The sequence below is a fragment of the Entamoeba dispar genome, genomic scaffold (genome assembly GCF_000209125.1).
Source record: "Entamoeba dispar SAW760 scf_1105229457911 genomic scaffold, whole genome shotgun sequence".
Lineage (NCBI taxonomy): Eukaryota > Evosea > Mastigamoebida > Endamoebidae > Entamoeba > Entamoeba dispar.
In genome coordinates, this window is record NW_001852929.1 from 43,908 (window position 1) to 58,911 (window position 15,004).

The 15,004-nt window shown below is 25.5% G+C and overlaps 6 protein-coding genes across 6 annotated transcripts, besides 22 other annotated features; 3 read left to right on the forward strand and 3 right to left on the reverse strand.

The window, feature by feature from the left end:
- Positions 1-402: part of a repeat region that runs on past the window's edge.
- Positions 403-575: 173 nt separating this feature from the next.
- Positions 576-647: a sequence feature (AT_rich).
- A 287-nt stretch (positions 648-934) lies between these two features.
- Positions 935-956: a sequence feature (AT_rich).
- Positions 957-1,305: 349 nt separating this feature from the next.
- Positions 1,306-4,764, forward strand: EDI_348870 (multidrug resistance-associated protein, putative; the record flags this gene model as incomplete). Its single annotated transcript, XM_001733948.1, has 1 exon — positions 1,306-4,764. One exon carries the CDS (start codon positions 1,306-1,308, stop codon positions 4,762-4,764), a length of 3,459 nt encoding a protein of 1,152 aa, XP_001734000.1.
- Positions 2,612-2,643: a sequence feature (AT_rich).
- Positions 3,147-3,168: a sequence feature (AT_rich).
- Positions 3,455-3,504: a sequence feature (AT_rich).
- Positions 4,765-4,850: 86 nt separating the features above from the next.
- On the reverse strand, positions 4,851-5,321 carry EDI_348880 (40S ribosomal protein S11, putative; the record flags this gene model as incomplete). The annotated part of the gene is made up of 1 exon (XM_001733949.1): positions 4,851-5,321. The coding sequence occupies one exon, from the start codon at positions 5,319-5,321 to the stop codon at positions 4,851-4,853; it is 471 nt and encodes a 156-aa protein (XP_001734001.1).
- A 63-nt stretch (positions 5,322-5,384) lies between these two features.
- Positions 5,385-5,491: a sequence feature (AT_rich).
- Positions 5,492-5,975: 484 nt separating this feature from the next.
- Positions 5,976-6,001: a sequence feature (AT_rich).
- A 15-nt stretch (positions 6,002-6,016) lies between these two features.
- Positions 6,017-6,159: a microsatellite.
- Positions 6,068-6,221: a microsatellite.
- A 37-nt stretch (positions 6,222-6,258) lies between these two features.
- EDI_348890 (serine-threonine protein kinase, putative) lies at positions 6,259-9,522 on the forward strand (the record flags this gene model as incomplete). Its single annotated transcript, XM_001733950.1, has 1 exon — positions 6,259-9,522. The coding sequence occupies one exon, from the start codon at positions 6,259-6,261 to the stop codon at positions 9,520-9,522; it is 3,264 nt and encodes a 1,087-aa protein (XP_001734002.1).
- Positions 6,278-6,299: a sequence feature (AT_rich).
- Positions 7,974-8,005: a sequence feature (AT_rich).
- A 77-nt stretch (positions 9,523-9,599) lies between the features above and the next one.
- On the reverse strand, positions 9,600-11,248 carry EDI_348900 (serine/threonine protein phosphatase 2A regulatory subunit A, putative; the record flags this gene model as incomplete). Its single annotated transcript, XM_001733951.1, has 2 exons — positions 9,600-9,699; positions 9,771-11,248. 2 exons carry the CDS (start codon positions 11,246-11,248, stop codon positions 9,600-9,602), a joined length of 1,578 nt encoding a protein of 525 aa, XP_001734003.1.
- Positions 10,262-10,284: a sequence feature (AT_rich).
- Positions 11,249-11,256: 8 nt separating the features above from the next.
- Positions 11,257-11,395: a microsatellite.
- Positions 11,396-11,450: a microsatellite.
- Positions 11,451-11,455: 5 nt separating this feature from the next.
- On the reverse strand, positions 11,456-12,190 carry EDI_348910 (soluble inorganic pyrophosphatase 1, chloroplast precursor, putative; the record flags this gene model as incomplete). Its single annotated transcript, XM_001733952.1, has 1 exon — positions 11,456-12,190. One exon carries the CDS (start codon positions 12,188-12,190, stop codon positions 11,456-11,458), a length of 735 nt encoding a protein of 244 aa, XP_001734004.1.
- Positions 12,191-12,451: 261 nt separating this feature from the next.
- EDI_348920 (Bipolar kinesin KRP-130, putative) lies at positions 12,452-14,977 on the forward strand (the record flags this gene model as incomplete). The annotated part of the gene is made up of 1 exon (XM_001733953.1): positions 12,452-14,977. The coding sequence occupies one exon, from the start codon at positions 12,452-12,454 to the stop codon at positions 14,975-14,977; it is 2,526 nt and encodes an 841-aa protein (XP_001734005.1).
- Positions 13,377-13,411: a sequence feature (AT_rich).
- Positions 13,692-13,860: a microsatellite.
- Positions 13,947-14,099: a microsatellite.
- Positions 14,065-14,229: a microsatellite.
- Positions 14,116-14,279: a microsatellite.
- Positions 14,560-14,638: a sequence feature (AT_rich).
- Positions 14,761-14,807: a sequence feature (AT_rich).
- Positions 14,978-15,004: the final 27 nt, after the last annotated feature.

Consider the following 15,004-nt stretch of genomic DNA (forward strand, 5'->3'; position numbering starts at 1 on the left):
AAAGAATAAAACTGATCTATTATTTGATATGATTATTGTTGTATATCATAATATTAATTGAATGTATTTGAATAAAAGAAATAAGTATAAAGAAACGAAGCATATACTAATGAAAATAGAGAAATTAAAGGATGTCAAAATAATTCTAGTAATAATTTCAATAAATTAAATAATAAATGAAGAAAGTATCAAATTAATTAAATAATTAAAAATTGAAATTAACATCATAAAAGAAGTTAAAAACCATGTAATTAAAAATATGATGGATGTCATTGAACACTGCTTCTACCACAACCAAACATATATTGTTGAACTACATGATGAAGACTTATTGACAAGATTAATCTCCAGTGAATAACAAATACTAAATACAAATTCTATATATTTAATTAATTGCTTTTTATTTATCTCCTTCCTTTTTTCTTCTTTGTTTATTTCTTTATTTTATTTGATGGTTATGGCTCTTGAATCTTATAATGTTTTATTCGTTTCTCTATTTAGTTATTACCTTAAATTTCTTCTTCCTTTTGTTATTTCTTTTTCTTTCCATAATCACTTCTTTCATTAAATACAACAATAATAAAATACAATTAATAAAAGTTAAGAAAAAAATAAAAAAATAACAACTTATTATTTATAGAAATTATGTCAAATTCTTTTCAATGTTTTGGTGAATTTGGATTTATTACATCAAAAGAAATTAATCCATGTTTTGAAAATTATATTCTCTTCCCACTCCTCAGTTTTTTTTCCATACTGTTATGTCTGTATTATTGGAAAACACTTTCATTAAAAGAAATAAAAAGTAAAACGTTGTTCAACTCGATCTCTTTCAGTTTAATTATTTTATTAATTGTTGAATCTATTCAATACCCACACCACTTATTCCTTGTTGTTATTTCATTTTCTTTACTTTTGTTATATCATTTATCAGATAAAATTAATATTTTTTATATCCCTTCTTCATTACTTTGTATTATTTGTTGTTTTCATCAACACACATCTCCTTCTTTACTAAGACTATTATGTGCATTATTTTCATCATTTCAATTATTGTGTATTCTCTTCTTTTCTTCAAAACAAGTTGTTTCTAACAAAAATTTACTTACACCTAAATACTCATTAAATTTAATAAATAAGTGGACGTATTCATTTATAACTCCATTACTATCATTAGCACAAAATCGTTTATTGACTTCATCTGATCTTCCTGAATTACCACGTGAGGCACCTATTTTAGAAAACCAATTAAAAAAGAATTCATTAATTAAAGCAATGGTTGTATGTTATTTTCCTAAACTACTAATGACAGTTCCTTATTTCATTATTATGATAGGAACAGATACAATTCTTCCTTATATACAAAAACATATTCTTATGAATTTAGAACAAAATAAATCTATCTTATGGTTATCTCTTTGTATGTTATTTATTCCATTAACTGCTGCATTTGCAAGACAAAGAAATATTTATTTATCCTCATTAATTCATGTTCAAATAAAAAAAGAATTAACTGATATTGTATTTAATAAATTACTTGTTGTACAACATGCAAATAATTCTAAAATAGTAAATATTCTTAATATCGATATTGATCGAGTTGTACGTGTTTTAATACATATTTTTGATCTAGTTGATGTTCCAGTTTCATTAATAATATGTTCATTTATGTTATATAATCTTGTAGGTACAGCAGCATTATATGGAATTATAGGACTTTTTATTTGTGTTCCAATAACATTATTTACTGCAGGTTATCAAAGAAAAATGAGGTCTAAATTAATGCAACTTCGTGATAATAGAGGTAAAATAACAAATGAATTAATTTCTAATATTCGTGGAGTTAAATTAGAAGGATTAATAGATATTGCACAACAACGAGTTGAATATTATAGAGAAATAGAACAAAAATTAATAAGAAAATTATCAATTGTTGATGGCTGTATGCTTGGAATTACTAGACTTCTTCCAGCAATTATTTCAATGATTACTTTTAGTGCTGCATTAAAAAATATGGAATTATCAAGTTCAATAGCATTTACAACATTATCAGTATTTCAAATATTACAACACACATTAAGCTTTCTTCCATTTTTAGTATTAGGAATAATTGAAGCTAAAGTTGCAATAGAAAGAATTGAAAAATTTTTAAATAAAAAAGAATATGAAGGAGTTAAAAAAATAAAAGAAGAAGATACTATTGCAATTAAATTAAAAGGAAGTTTTGGATATAAAAACAAAATGGTATTAAATGATATTAATTTAGAAATACAAAAAGGAAAATTAGTAATGGTAATTGGACAAGTTGGATGTGGTAAAACTACTTTACTTAATGCAATTTTAGGAGAATGTAAACATGACGAAAAATCATTTAATGGAATAAATGGAAGTATTGGATTTATTTCATCAATTCCATGGTTAAGAAATGATACGGTCCAAGGAAATATTTGTAAGGGAAATAAATATAATGAAGAAAGACTTAATACAATAATTAATCTTTGTCAATTAGAACCTGATATTAAAATATTTCATGATGGTATTAAAACACAAATTGGTGAACGTGGAATTACTTTATCAGGTGGTCAAAAACAAAGAATTGCTTTAGCGAGAGTTATATATAAATTATATGATATTTATTTAATTGATGATGTATTATCTGCAGTTGACCCACATGTATCAATTAAACTTTTTAATGATGTAATTAAAACAGAATTAAAAGAAAAAACAAGAGTGTTATGTACACATCAATTACAATATCTTCCATATGCAGATCAAATTATTGTATTAGAAAATCATAATATCGTTTTTAATGGGAATTATAATGATTTTATTCAAACTGAATTTATTAATACATTAAAAAATATGAATGAATTAACAAAAACACCTACTATTTTATCCCCTATTCCTATTAAAAAAGAAATAAAAAAATTAAGTCCTTTAGAATCTCCTTCTCATTTAAATGAAACTTCAAATGAATTAATGACAAAAGAAACTATTGAAAGTGGAATAATTAAAGAATCAGTTTTTAAAAAATATATTCAAAGTGTTGGTGGTTTACCATCAATTATTATTTATTTATGTATTTCATTTGCTGTTAAAGGTTCAACAACATTATCTGATTATATGTTAACATATAATCCAGTTCCATTATTATATTATTTTATTTTACAACTTATTGCAGTGATATTTACTTTATTAAAAAGTATTATTGAAACAAGATTAGGTACAAAAGCAACAACAACATTACACAATTCAATGTTTTATCATATCATCCATTCTCCATTTATTTTCTTTGATACAACTCCAATGGGAAGAATTTTAAATAGATTTACTAAAGATATTGAAACAATGGATACTCAATTAAAAAGAGTACTTTCAATTTGTATCCTTCAAGTCCTCACTGTTGTTTTTGTACTATTATTAAATTTACTTTCTTCAATTCTCTTTATGCCTCTTTTAATTATTCTTAGTTATATTTATATTTCTATTATTATATTTTATATTGATTCAAGTCAAAATTTACAAAGATTACAATCAACAACTAAATCACCAATATTATCTATTACATCAGAAACTGTTCCTGGATTATTTACTATTCGTGCACAAAAATTAAATCAATTATTATTTGATCAACAGTCTAAATTATTTGATATTCATCAAAGAACTACTTATTCTAATTCTCTTGTTGATAGATGGTTATGTTTACGTGTTGATTGTATTGGTGCTTTTGTAATGTTTGGGAGTGTTATTGCAGCTTCACTTGGTGGTGCATCAGTAGCTGGTTTAGCAATTTCCTATGCAATGAATGTAACTCATTCTTTAGTATTTTTAATAAAAACATTTTCTGATGTACAAAGTAGTTTTGTCTCTGTTGAACGAGTTTTAGAATATTGTGAATTACAAACTGAAGAAGAAATTGACCAACAAAACAGAGATTCTTTAATTGATTTTAATCCATTACCAATAACAAATAATAAATCAATAGAATTAAATACTTCTCAAATTAACGTTGAAAATTTAATTCTTAATCAAAATTGGCCTATTGGAAATATTGAGTTTAAACATATTACAATGAAATATAGAAAAGAATTACCTGAAGTTTTGAAAGATATTTCATTTAGTATTCATCATGGAGAAAAAATTGGTGTTTGTGGAAGAACTGGAAGTGGTAAATCATCTCTTTTACAAGTTCTATTTAAAACTGTTTCAAATGTAAGTGGAACAGTGATAATTGATGGAGTACCACTAAGTCAAATTCCATACCATATATTAAGAGAGCGAATTGGAATAATACCGCAAGATCCATTAGTATTTCAAGGAACTATTAGAGAAAATATTGACCCATTTAAAAGAAATTCAGATAAAGACATTTGTCAGATTTTACAAGATTTGGGTTTTGATAAAGAATTCAAAGGTCTTGATGATTTAGTTGAAGAAAATGGAAAGAATCTTAGTTCTGGTACTAAACAATTACTATGTATTGCAAGGGAATGTCTTAGAGATTCAAAAATCATCTGTATTGATGAAGCAACTTCTAGTGTCGATTATGAAACAGATCAACGCATACAGAAAAGTATTAGAACATTTATGAAAAATAAAACAGTTATCACCATTGCACATAGAATTTATACCATTATAGACTATGACAGAATTATTGTTATGGACAATGGTATTGTTCAGGAGTTTGATACACCACAAAATCTTTTAAACAACATAAATAGTTTATTTTATTCATTTGTAAAACAACAAAATGAAGAAAGATAATACTATTACTTTTTTAATTGAATTGTATTGAAAAATTCAAACTTTAAAAAAATTAAGAAATAAAAAGTCAAATAGATTTTTCTCTTTTAGAAGATAGCAAATTGTTTCTTATCACCAGTTCCTCTGGAAGTGAACTTAAGAACATTAAATCTAACAGTTTTAGAGAGTGGTCTGCATTGTCCAATAACAACATGATCACCTTCTTTCAATTGTCTAAAAGCTGGAGAACAGTGAACAGCAATATTCTTATGTCTCTTTTCATATCTTTGATACTTTGAAACATAATGGAAATAATCTCTTCTAACAATAATAGTTCTTTTCATATGGCATGATTTAACAATTCCAGATAATGTTCTTCCTCTAATAGAGACGTCTGATGTAAATGGGCATTTCTTATCAATGTAAGTACCATTGATGGCTTCAGCTGGAGTAACAAATCCCATACCAATTTGTTTGTGATATCTCTTTACACTACCAAAATCAATTTCTCCCTTTTCATTTCTAGAATGATGGTGGAAAACTTGTTTTTGATAAGCTCTTTCAGTTTGCTCAGCCATTCCCCTTCTCCAATTTCTTAGTTCTTCCCTCAAAAACCTTTTTCTTTTTTTTTTTAGAAAACCTATTTTTTTATTATTATATCTTTAATATTCTTTTTTACTATTCTTTTTTTTAAATAAAATAAATTATTTTCGTTATATATAACAGATATATATTTTTTTTTAAAAATGGTAGAAAATTTAGTTGGTTTACTCAAATTTAAAGTAAGAGTTTTTAAAAATTTAAAATCATTTTTCAAATAACAAACCTTTTCAATAATTATTGTATTTCCCTTTTCTAGTAACTTAAAAATGAAGAGTAAATGATGTTTACAACTTATTATCAACAAAATTGTATAATAATAAATAAAAAAGTCTTAGTTATTAATAAGTAACTAAACTAACAAAACTTAACAAAAATTATTTCAAATACAGTGTTATAGTTATTCATTTGAATAAGTATGAATTTTTGTTATAGTAACAACTAAATAACACAATTAAATGACTCACAAAAATAAAAAGAAATAATGAGAAGTGCCAATCCAAGAAGGGAGTGGTAGAAATCATAATAATTTTAATGTTTTAAAAAAGAGTATTTTAAGATATTTCATAGTAACGTTAAGAAGTTCTTAACAGATGAAATATAAAAAGAGAAATGAATAAAAGAAAACAAACTATTTTAATTTTTTATAATAAAAAAAGGATATTTTTTTATCATAAAGTAAAGTAAAAAAACTGGGAATGTAGAAGATCATAAACAACAAAACAAGATAAAATTCATATGAAACTTAAAAGAGAAAATTAAAATAGATTATAAAAAAATAATAAAAAAGATATTTAGAAGAAACAAAAAAAATAACAAACAAATGATTCAAATTAACGATGTAACAAATAATAACAAATGAAAAAATAAAAATAGAAGAATGATCTTATTATTGAATTCAAAAAAAAAGAAGAGATGAAGTGTATTACGATTCTTTTTTTATTTTATAATATTTTGAATTGTTTTGGATATGATGTTATTGGAGCTGGGTGTGTAGCTTATTTAAATGAAACTGTATGTTTAAAATGTGGAGACGAATATGACAGTAATGACTTAACTTGTAAAACATGTCGTGAGTCTGATCCATATATTACTATTTCTGAATCAAATATTTTTTATGGAATGGATGCATCTGGGAAATGTACTGCATATGACAGTGTCACAGTATTAACTCCTTATTCTATTCCAACTTTATTTGAAAATATTACTAAATTAAATACATCAAAAGTAACATATTTTAATGGTGGAATGCAATTTTTATATCCACAACCATGTGCTGAAAAAAGTATTGGTCGTACTCAATATGTTTATGGTATTTATTTTGATATACCTGTACAAAATTCATTAGACACAACAGGAAAAGAATATTCATATCAAGCAAGTATTCAATGGAATAATGTAAATAAATTTCAATGTAATGTTGTAGAATTATCAGATACTGATCCTCTTAAAGCTGTTAATGAATGTTTAAGTTCTGGAGAATCAATGTCTAGTCAAATGAATTGTAATTGGATAGGTAAAATGAATAAACATTATAAATTATTTATTCATACTGATCGTCAATATAATTCTTCTTATATTGGTGGAATTTCATTTAGTTTACAACAACCTTTATTTCAACCTTATATTCCTTTTAGTGCACGTGCTGTAGAAATGTTAAACCAAACACATGGAGATTTATATTTAAATGTTCCTATGAAGGTTACTGGTTTTTATGGATATCCAGTTTGTGCACCAAATTATTATATGAAATCAGTTAGATTTTCTGCTGAACTAATTGAAGGTGTAAGTCTTCTTGTACGTTCTGTAAGAACTGGAATGAGGTATATTCAAGAATATGATTTAATTAATGACCCTACAACAAATGAAGTTAAAGAAAGATGTATTGCTTTACATACATCTTCAGTAGAAGGTAAATTAGAGAACCAGGGAATTAATCAAGGTTTATCTTTACTAATTAAATATAATTCTTCTAAACCTGCAGATGGTATTTATAAAGGAATGAATTATCAAAAATTATATTTTGCTTATTTAACTACTGAACCAGAAGAAGATGATTATCTTAAAATTGCTATTGTTTGTCCTAAAGATTGTAATTCTAATGTAGATGCAGGGGTATGTAGTTATAGAAGTGGAGGATGTATTTGTTCAAAAAATAAATATGGAAGAGCGTGTATGGATATTTGTTATAATAATATAACTAAAGAATATAATAAAGCTTATGGGGATTCTTCATTATTATGTGAATATGGAGGAAGTCATTGTACAATTGATTGTGAATGTGATGATGGATACCAAGTAATTAATCATCAATGTATTAAATTAACTTGTTTAAATAATGTAGAAAGTGATAGTAGTTTAGATTGTCTTAAAGGAACAAACAATTGTCAAGATAATTGTATTTGTATTGAAGGATATAAACCAAGAAATCAAGAAAATCCAAGTTTAGGATGTATTTTATTAACATGTGGAAATGGAAAATTAGATGAAGGAGAAATATGTGATGGAGGATATAATTGTCTTGATACATGTCAATGTGCATTTAACAATATGGTATCAGATGGATCACTTGGATGTAAAAATAAAGCTACATTAGCTACATGGGCAATTATTGTTATTTGTATTGGAGGAATTTTATTAGTTATTATAATTATAATTTTATCTGTCACATTAACTTCATTTATTATTAGAACAAAAAATGTTGACCTTAACATTTATCGTCAACAACAACCAATTTATTATTATGATATTACACGGTCAACTGCATTAAATATAATTGAATCAACAAGTGCACTTGTTGATCCATGTCCAGTAAAAGATAAGTATCGAATAGTAATTGATCATAGTAAATTAAATTTTGGAACAGAAGATAATCTTGCAGAAATAGAAGAAACAAGGTTTGAACGATTTGTTGTATCAAATAATTCATCTAAATATATGTTACTAATCTTTCATACACCAAATAACCCTAAATATGTATTTCATTTTATGCCACAAGTACATATACTACGTTCACATACTATTAAAGTTTGTACATGTTTTATGACGCTTCATTGTACTACAAAGATATTTGGATTAAAAATTCATGTAAGTTGTTATTTTAGTAATAAAAGAGATGTTCTTAATAATATTAGTAATTTATTAAAAGACAGAACATTTGCTGAATGGGATGAAACTTGTAAAAAATCAATGGATCAAAATATGAAATTTGTTAAATATAAATTTCATGGTTCTTTTACAATAGAAACTGATGCAGTTAATTCAATTAATCTTGATATGGATGAAATTCAATTAGTAGATGAACCTATTGGAGAAGGTGCTATGGGAACAGTTTATGTTGGAAAATATAGAACAATATATGTTGCAGTAAAACAATTTAGATGGGAAAATCTTTCAAATGAAGAAATGGAAGAATTAAAACAAGACGTAGTAAGAGAATGTGATTTATTAAGTAAATTACGTAATCCATTTGTTGTAAATTATGTTGGATCAGTTACATATATTCCACAAATATGTATGGTTACTGTATTTTTTGAGTTAGGTTCATTAAATAATTATATTCATAAAGGAAATAAAGAAGGTATTGTTTTACCTTTTGCTTTAAAAAATAAAATACTTCTTGATACTGCTAAAGGAATGAATTTCTTACACAATAATTCTATTCTTCATCTTGACCTTAAACCTGATAATTTGTTAGTTAATTCATTGTATGCTGACTCTGCTTGTTGTGTTAAAATTACTGATTTTGGTACTTCTAGATTTATTCAACGTTTAAATAAAGATAAAGGTCTTGGTACTCCTATTTATGTTGCCCCTGAAGCGTATCAAGATATTTATGATTGTCCAAATGATGTATTTTCTTATTCAATAACTGCATGGGAATTGTTTTATGGTGAAGAACCATATAAAGAATTCAAATCATTATTTGATATTAAAAACTTTGTTTGTAATGGTAAAAGACTTCCTTTAGATAGTTCAATGCCAACAGAATGGAAAGATTTAATAACTTCTTGTTGGAATCAAAAACCAACAGAAAGACCTATTTTTAGTGTAATTGTAAATGAAGTTGCTCGATTCGAAAATATAAATCATCCAGAACTTGATAATGGAGTAGATTATGAAAAGATTAATGAATTAACCCAATCTAAAAAGGAAAAAATAAACAACTTATTAAATTGAGTGTGATTTTTTGTATTTGATAAAGTAAAATGAAAAGAAAAATAAAAGAATAAAAAAAATTTGATTTTATTGTAAATTCAACATAAAAACTGATTAACACTTTCTATTGCCTTTGTTAATTCTCCAAGAACATCAGCATCTTTATCATTTTTAGTTGCAAGTAGTGCTGGTTTAATTCTAGTTTGAATAATATTACCTGATACTAATGGAAGAATAACAATAAAAGTTTTAATTGCATTAAAACGGACATTAGAACTTTGTCTGTAAGTAATTTAAGAACAATAGGAATAATAATTGTAGTAATAGTTTCAGCAGAAAGAGATGGAATAATTTGTGTTATACAGTTCATACAAATAATTCTATGATGATATAACCCTGAACTAGCTAACGAAATCACTGATGGAAGAATACGTGATTTAACCCAATCAATACCACATGATGCAATAAGCTTTTTAATATTTTCAATAGCCTTTACTCGAATTGCATAAACTTTATCCGTTAATACAGACACACTTACTCGTACTAATTCAAATTGACATTCAGTTAATTGTTGAATTAATTCAGGAATTAATTCTATTGTTTGTAATCTACATCTCCATGATGAATCATTTACTAATTTCATTACTGTAGCAAGTACTTTTTGTGATAATTGAGATAATACCATAACGTGATTTAAATAATCTAACGTAGTAATTATCTTTAATTGTACTTCAGTACTGTTGTCTTGAAGACAAGTTTCAATAATTTTAAATAAATAATTTTGACAATTTGCACGTCCAATTTGTGGGGCTATTTGTGTAATAGCGGCTGCAAGTGATGAACGAACATCAATAACTGGATCAACTGATAATTTCTCTGCTAATGGAAGAATATCACTAATAATAATTTCTGGGGGAATTTTCTTTGTAATATCAGCAATATGACTTGCTGCCATAGAACGAACATGATCATCTTCATCATTTAATAAATCAAAAGTAATATCTTGAACATCTTTAGTAAGTACATCTCCAGGGATTGCATCACAACATTTACCAATATTAACTGCACAAACATATCTAACATGCCAACATGGATCACGGGCGAGTTCTTTAAAGTAATTGATATATTCTTCTTTACGACAAAGATATGGAAGACATTTACTAAATCCAATTCTTACTGAATCAATTGGGTCTCTAAATAAAACGTCTATAATATCTGATGGCATATTTTCTACTTTTTCTATTCCACAAGCAACAGCTTTTCTTATAGGTGGAAAAGCCTCTTGTGATAATTCTCTTATAACTGTAAATACTCCATCATTTTCTGGTAGTAAACAAATTAATTTTGCAGCTGAAATTTTTCCGTAGATTGATACTTTACATAATTCTTTAATATATGGGAGATAATCATTTTCGGGATAGATAGTTATTATTTCAGCAAAACACGTCATTGCCTTTTCTCTTATATTAATCTCAGGTGCACCAAGCAAAATGTCAAATAATGGATATAAATTATATATCTCTTCTTTTCCTAATATTTGTGTAAATAATGGTAATTGGTCAGTCGCAAAGAGGTCTAACTCTTCTTCTTCAAATAGAGAGTGAACTAAATTTACAATAATTTCTTTAACAGTTTGAATTTCAAGTTCTGGTAATAAGATAGGTAAATATGTCAAAGTTTCCATTCTTATCTCAATATCTTCACTTCTTAAATTGTCAAGAAAGGATTCCAATGTAATGTCTTGCATGATCTTATTTTTTATCTTTTCAGTTCTTTTTTTTTCAACTATTCAATTTCATTAATTTTTTTATTTTTAGTTTCTTTACTATTATTCTAGTTTTTTTCGACCATTTTTAGTTTTTCATTTTGTTTTTTTTTACTTAAATTGTTTATTAAAAAAAAAAATAAATAAGGAAAAAACAAAAATAAAATATAAAACCAAAAAAAAAGGAATTTAATCTAACGCCAATTTTGATAACTTCTTTTGAGTTGTTTTAAGTTTTCTGTATTGCAAATGGGTCTCATTCATAATATCTAATGTTGACTTTTGGTTAAAAGCCTTTCCACCGTAAGCGTATTTATTTAATTTCTTTCCTTCAGCAACTTTATAGACACGATACCATTCTCTAATTTCATCAACAGTTTTTTCAATATCATTAGCAGATTTAATAGTTTGAGCAAGAGGGTCATTTACATTAATTCCAATAACTTTCCAATCAGTTTCACCTCCATCTAATAATGCCAATGCACAAATTGGTTTAACTTGAATAATTTCACCTCGTGCAACTTTCTTTTGAGAGATATCAATAATATCAATTGGGTCATTATCTCCAGGAATGCCAACAATAGAATCTCTTTCAAATAAATCTTCCCAAGTTTGGGGAACTGCGCCATAATGATTTAAGACATTTCCATGTTTCATATATCTTAATGAACCGTCTTTATTTAAATCTTGTTTAATTGGATTAAATTTGGTTGTTGTTGATATTTCCATTTTAGCATTTGTTCCTCTTGGAATTTCACAGACCATATTAACAACTTCTTTACTTACAAATGCAGGTATTTTGTGCCATGGAGAAATCTTCTTTCCTTCTTGTTCAAAATAGATTCGGTAATCTTTCTTGCCTAAAGTACCTACAGACTCTGTTCTAACAGTTCCAAAGTTTGGGACAATAGAGGTAATTGACATCTTTGTTTTTTTTAAGTTCTCTTGATCTTTATAAATTTCTGATACTAACTTATTCATTCTTTTGATCTTTTATTTTATTCATTTTTTGAACCTTTTTTTGTATTTTTATTTTTTGTATTATCTCGTTATATATAACATCTTGCTTTTTGATGATTACAAACCGAAAAATAAAAAAAAATCTCAGAAAAGTATAACGAATGAATATTAAAGTTTATGTCCGTGTCGTCCTGAAAAGAAAATGAACGTATTGCTGATATTCACATGGATAATCAAAGTTTAACTATTTCAGGAAAAAAATATGAATTTGACCAAGTATTTTCATCACAAGTTAATCAAAATCAATTTTGTGATTCTGCATTAGAGGGGTTTATTGGGAAAGTTATTGATGGATATAATTGTACATTTTTTGCATATGGACAAACAGGAACTGGAAAGACATACACAATGGAAGGAGAAGAAGAAAATGAAGGAGTTATTCCACGAGTAATAAATGAGTTATTTATGACATTAGAAAAGAGAGGATTAAGATATAGAATGAGAGTGACTCATGTAGAAATATATAATGAAAAGGTATATGACCTTTTAAGTGATGAAAGAAAAGAGTTGGCTATTAAAGAAAGGAAAGAAGGAAATGGTGCATCACCAGAAAGTGCAACTGAATTAACGGTAACAAAAGAAAATGTTCATCAAATATTAGCAAAATCTTCAGGACAAAGAAGAACAGCAGCAACAGATATTAATACTAATTCATCAAGGTCACATTGTATTTTTACTGTGACAGTACAAATTATTAGAGACAGTGATTTTGAAGGTGATTTTGTTGTTCCAGGAAGAATTCACTGTGTAGATCTTGCAGGAAGTGAGAATAGTAAAAGAGCAGGAATTATTGGAGATAAAGTAAAACAATTAGAAGGGATGGCAATTAATCAAAGTCTTTTAGCATTAAATAGAGTTATTATTGGGGTGAGTAAAGGAGATACTTATATTCCATTTAGATCATCACCTTTAACACGTATTTTACAAGATGCATTAGGAGGTGCTAGTATTACTGCAATGGTAGCCACAATATCTCCTGCACAAGAAGATTTAGAAGAAACACTGAGTACATTAGAATATGCAAAACGAGTTAAAACAATAAAAAATACACCAAAACAAAATGCAAGTGTTAGAAAAGATATTTTTCTTCAAAAAAAATTAGATAAAATTATTAACTTAAAAAAACTTATTACTGAAGGAAAACGTAATGAAAAACCACTTACAGAAGAAGAGATTGAAATATTACAAATGGAAGTTGCTAAAGTTAATCAGCAAAATTTAGAAATGCAAGCATTATTTGCACAAGCAAAAGGAGAAGTTAGTGCAGCACAAGACCAATTAAAAAGTGCTATAAATTATATTCATTTGAAACGACAAAATGAAATAGAATTAAAAACTGTACTTGGAAAAGTAGTTAAATCAATAGAGGTTTTAACAAAACAATCACGAAAATTAGAAGATATTTATGAAAAAAATAATGAAAAGATTAAACAAAACGATGACATTATTAAACAAATTCAAGAAGATGAAAATGAAATAGAAAAAAAAATAATTGAACAAATAGAAGAAGAAAAAAAAGAAATTAAAACAAATTGGAATATAATTGAAAATAGAATAGAAGAAAGTGATAAAAAGAGTATTATGGAAGGAATTAATTTTGAAGAATTTAATCAACAATGGATTTATAAAGATACAATAAGTAGAATGGAAATATTTTGTAAAGAAGGAATAGAACAAGAAAAAGAAAATAAAGAAAATGTTATACAAATACTTAAAGAAAAAGAAGCAATTAATAAAGAATTTCAAGAAAAATTAAAAACAATTGAAGACATTGAACAAAAAGAAATTAAAGAAAAAGAAGAAGAAATGGAAGTTGTGAATGAAAGTTTAAAAGAAATTATAGAAGAATTAAAAAAGAAAAAAAAAGAAAGTCAAGAATTTGAAGAAATTATAAAACAAAATGAATTAAAAAGAAATGAAAAAAGAAAAGAAATAATAAAAAATTTAAATGAAAATATTCAAAAACAAATAAATGAAAATAAAAAAATAATAATTCAGTCAATTGAAAGAATAGGAAATGAAATTGATAGTACATTAGAAGAGTGGATTATTTCTGATAATCAAATTATTAATGAACATTTAATTGAAAAAGATAAAAGAAATATTAAGTGTAAAGAAATATTAAATCAACAAATTATTAATTTAAAAGAGGTTAGTCAAATTATTATTCAAAAACAAAAAAATAGAGAAGTTATTCAACAAAATACAATTAACCAATTACAATTATTAATTCAAGAAATAAAAGTTTTAATTAATTCTTTTAAAGATCAGTCAAATATTCAAATAATTAAAATTAATGATGAAAATGATTTATTTATTAATTTAAGTAAACAATATATTAAAGAAATTATTCAAACTATTGAATTAGGAATTGGTGAAAACGGAATTGTTGGTGCTTTAATTAGTCAAATTAATGAAATTATAAGTAGAATGAAACAAAAAACTTTTTTAACAAAAGAAGTTCAAAATGAATGTTTAATTATTAAAGAAAAATTAAATGAAATTAAAAGAAAATTATTATCAGAAATTAATAGTATAAATGAACTCAGTTTAATAGAATTAAATTCATTAGAAACACCTCAAATTCAACCAATTACTGTTCCATTATTTACAGTAAATAATAAATTATCTGAGATTCCATCATTTGGTCTTCGTTTATCAGAGAAATTAAAACATTTAGATACTTTATAATTTATTATCAATTATTTTTGTTATTCT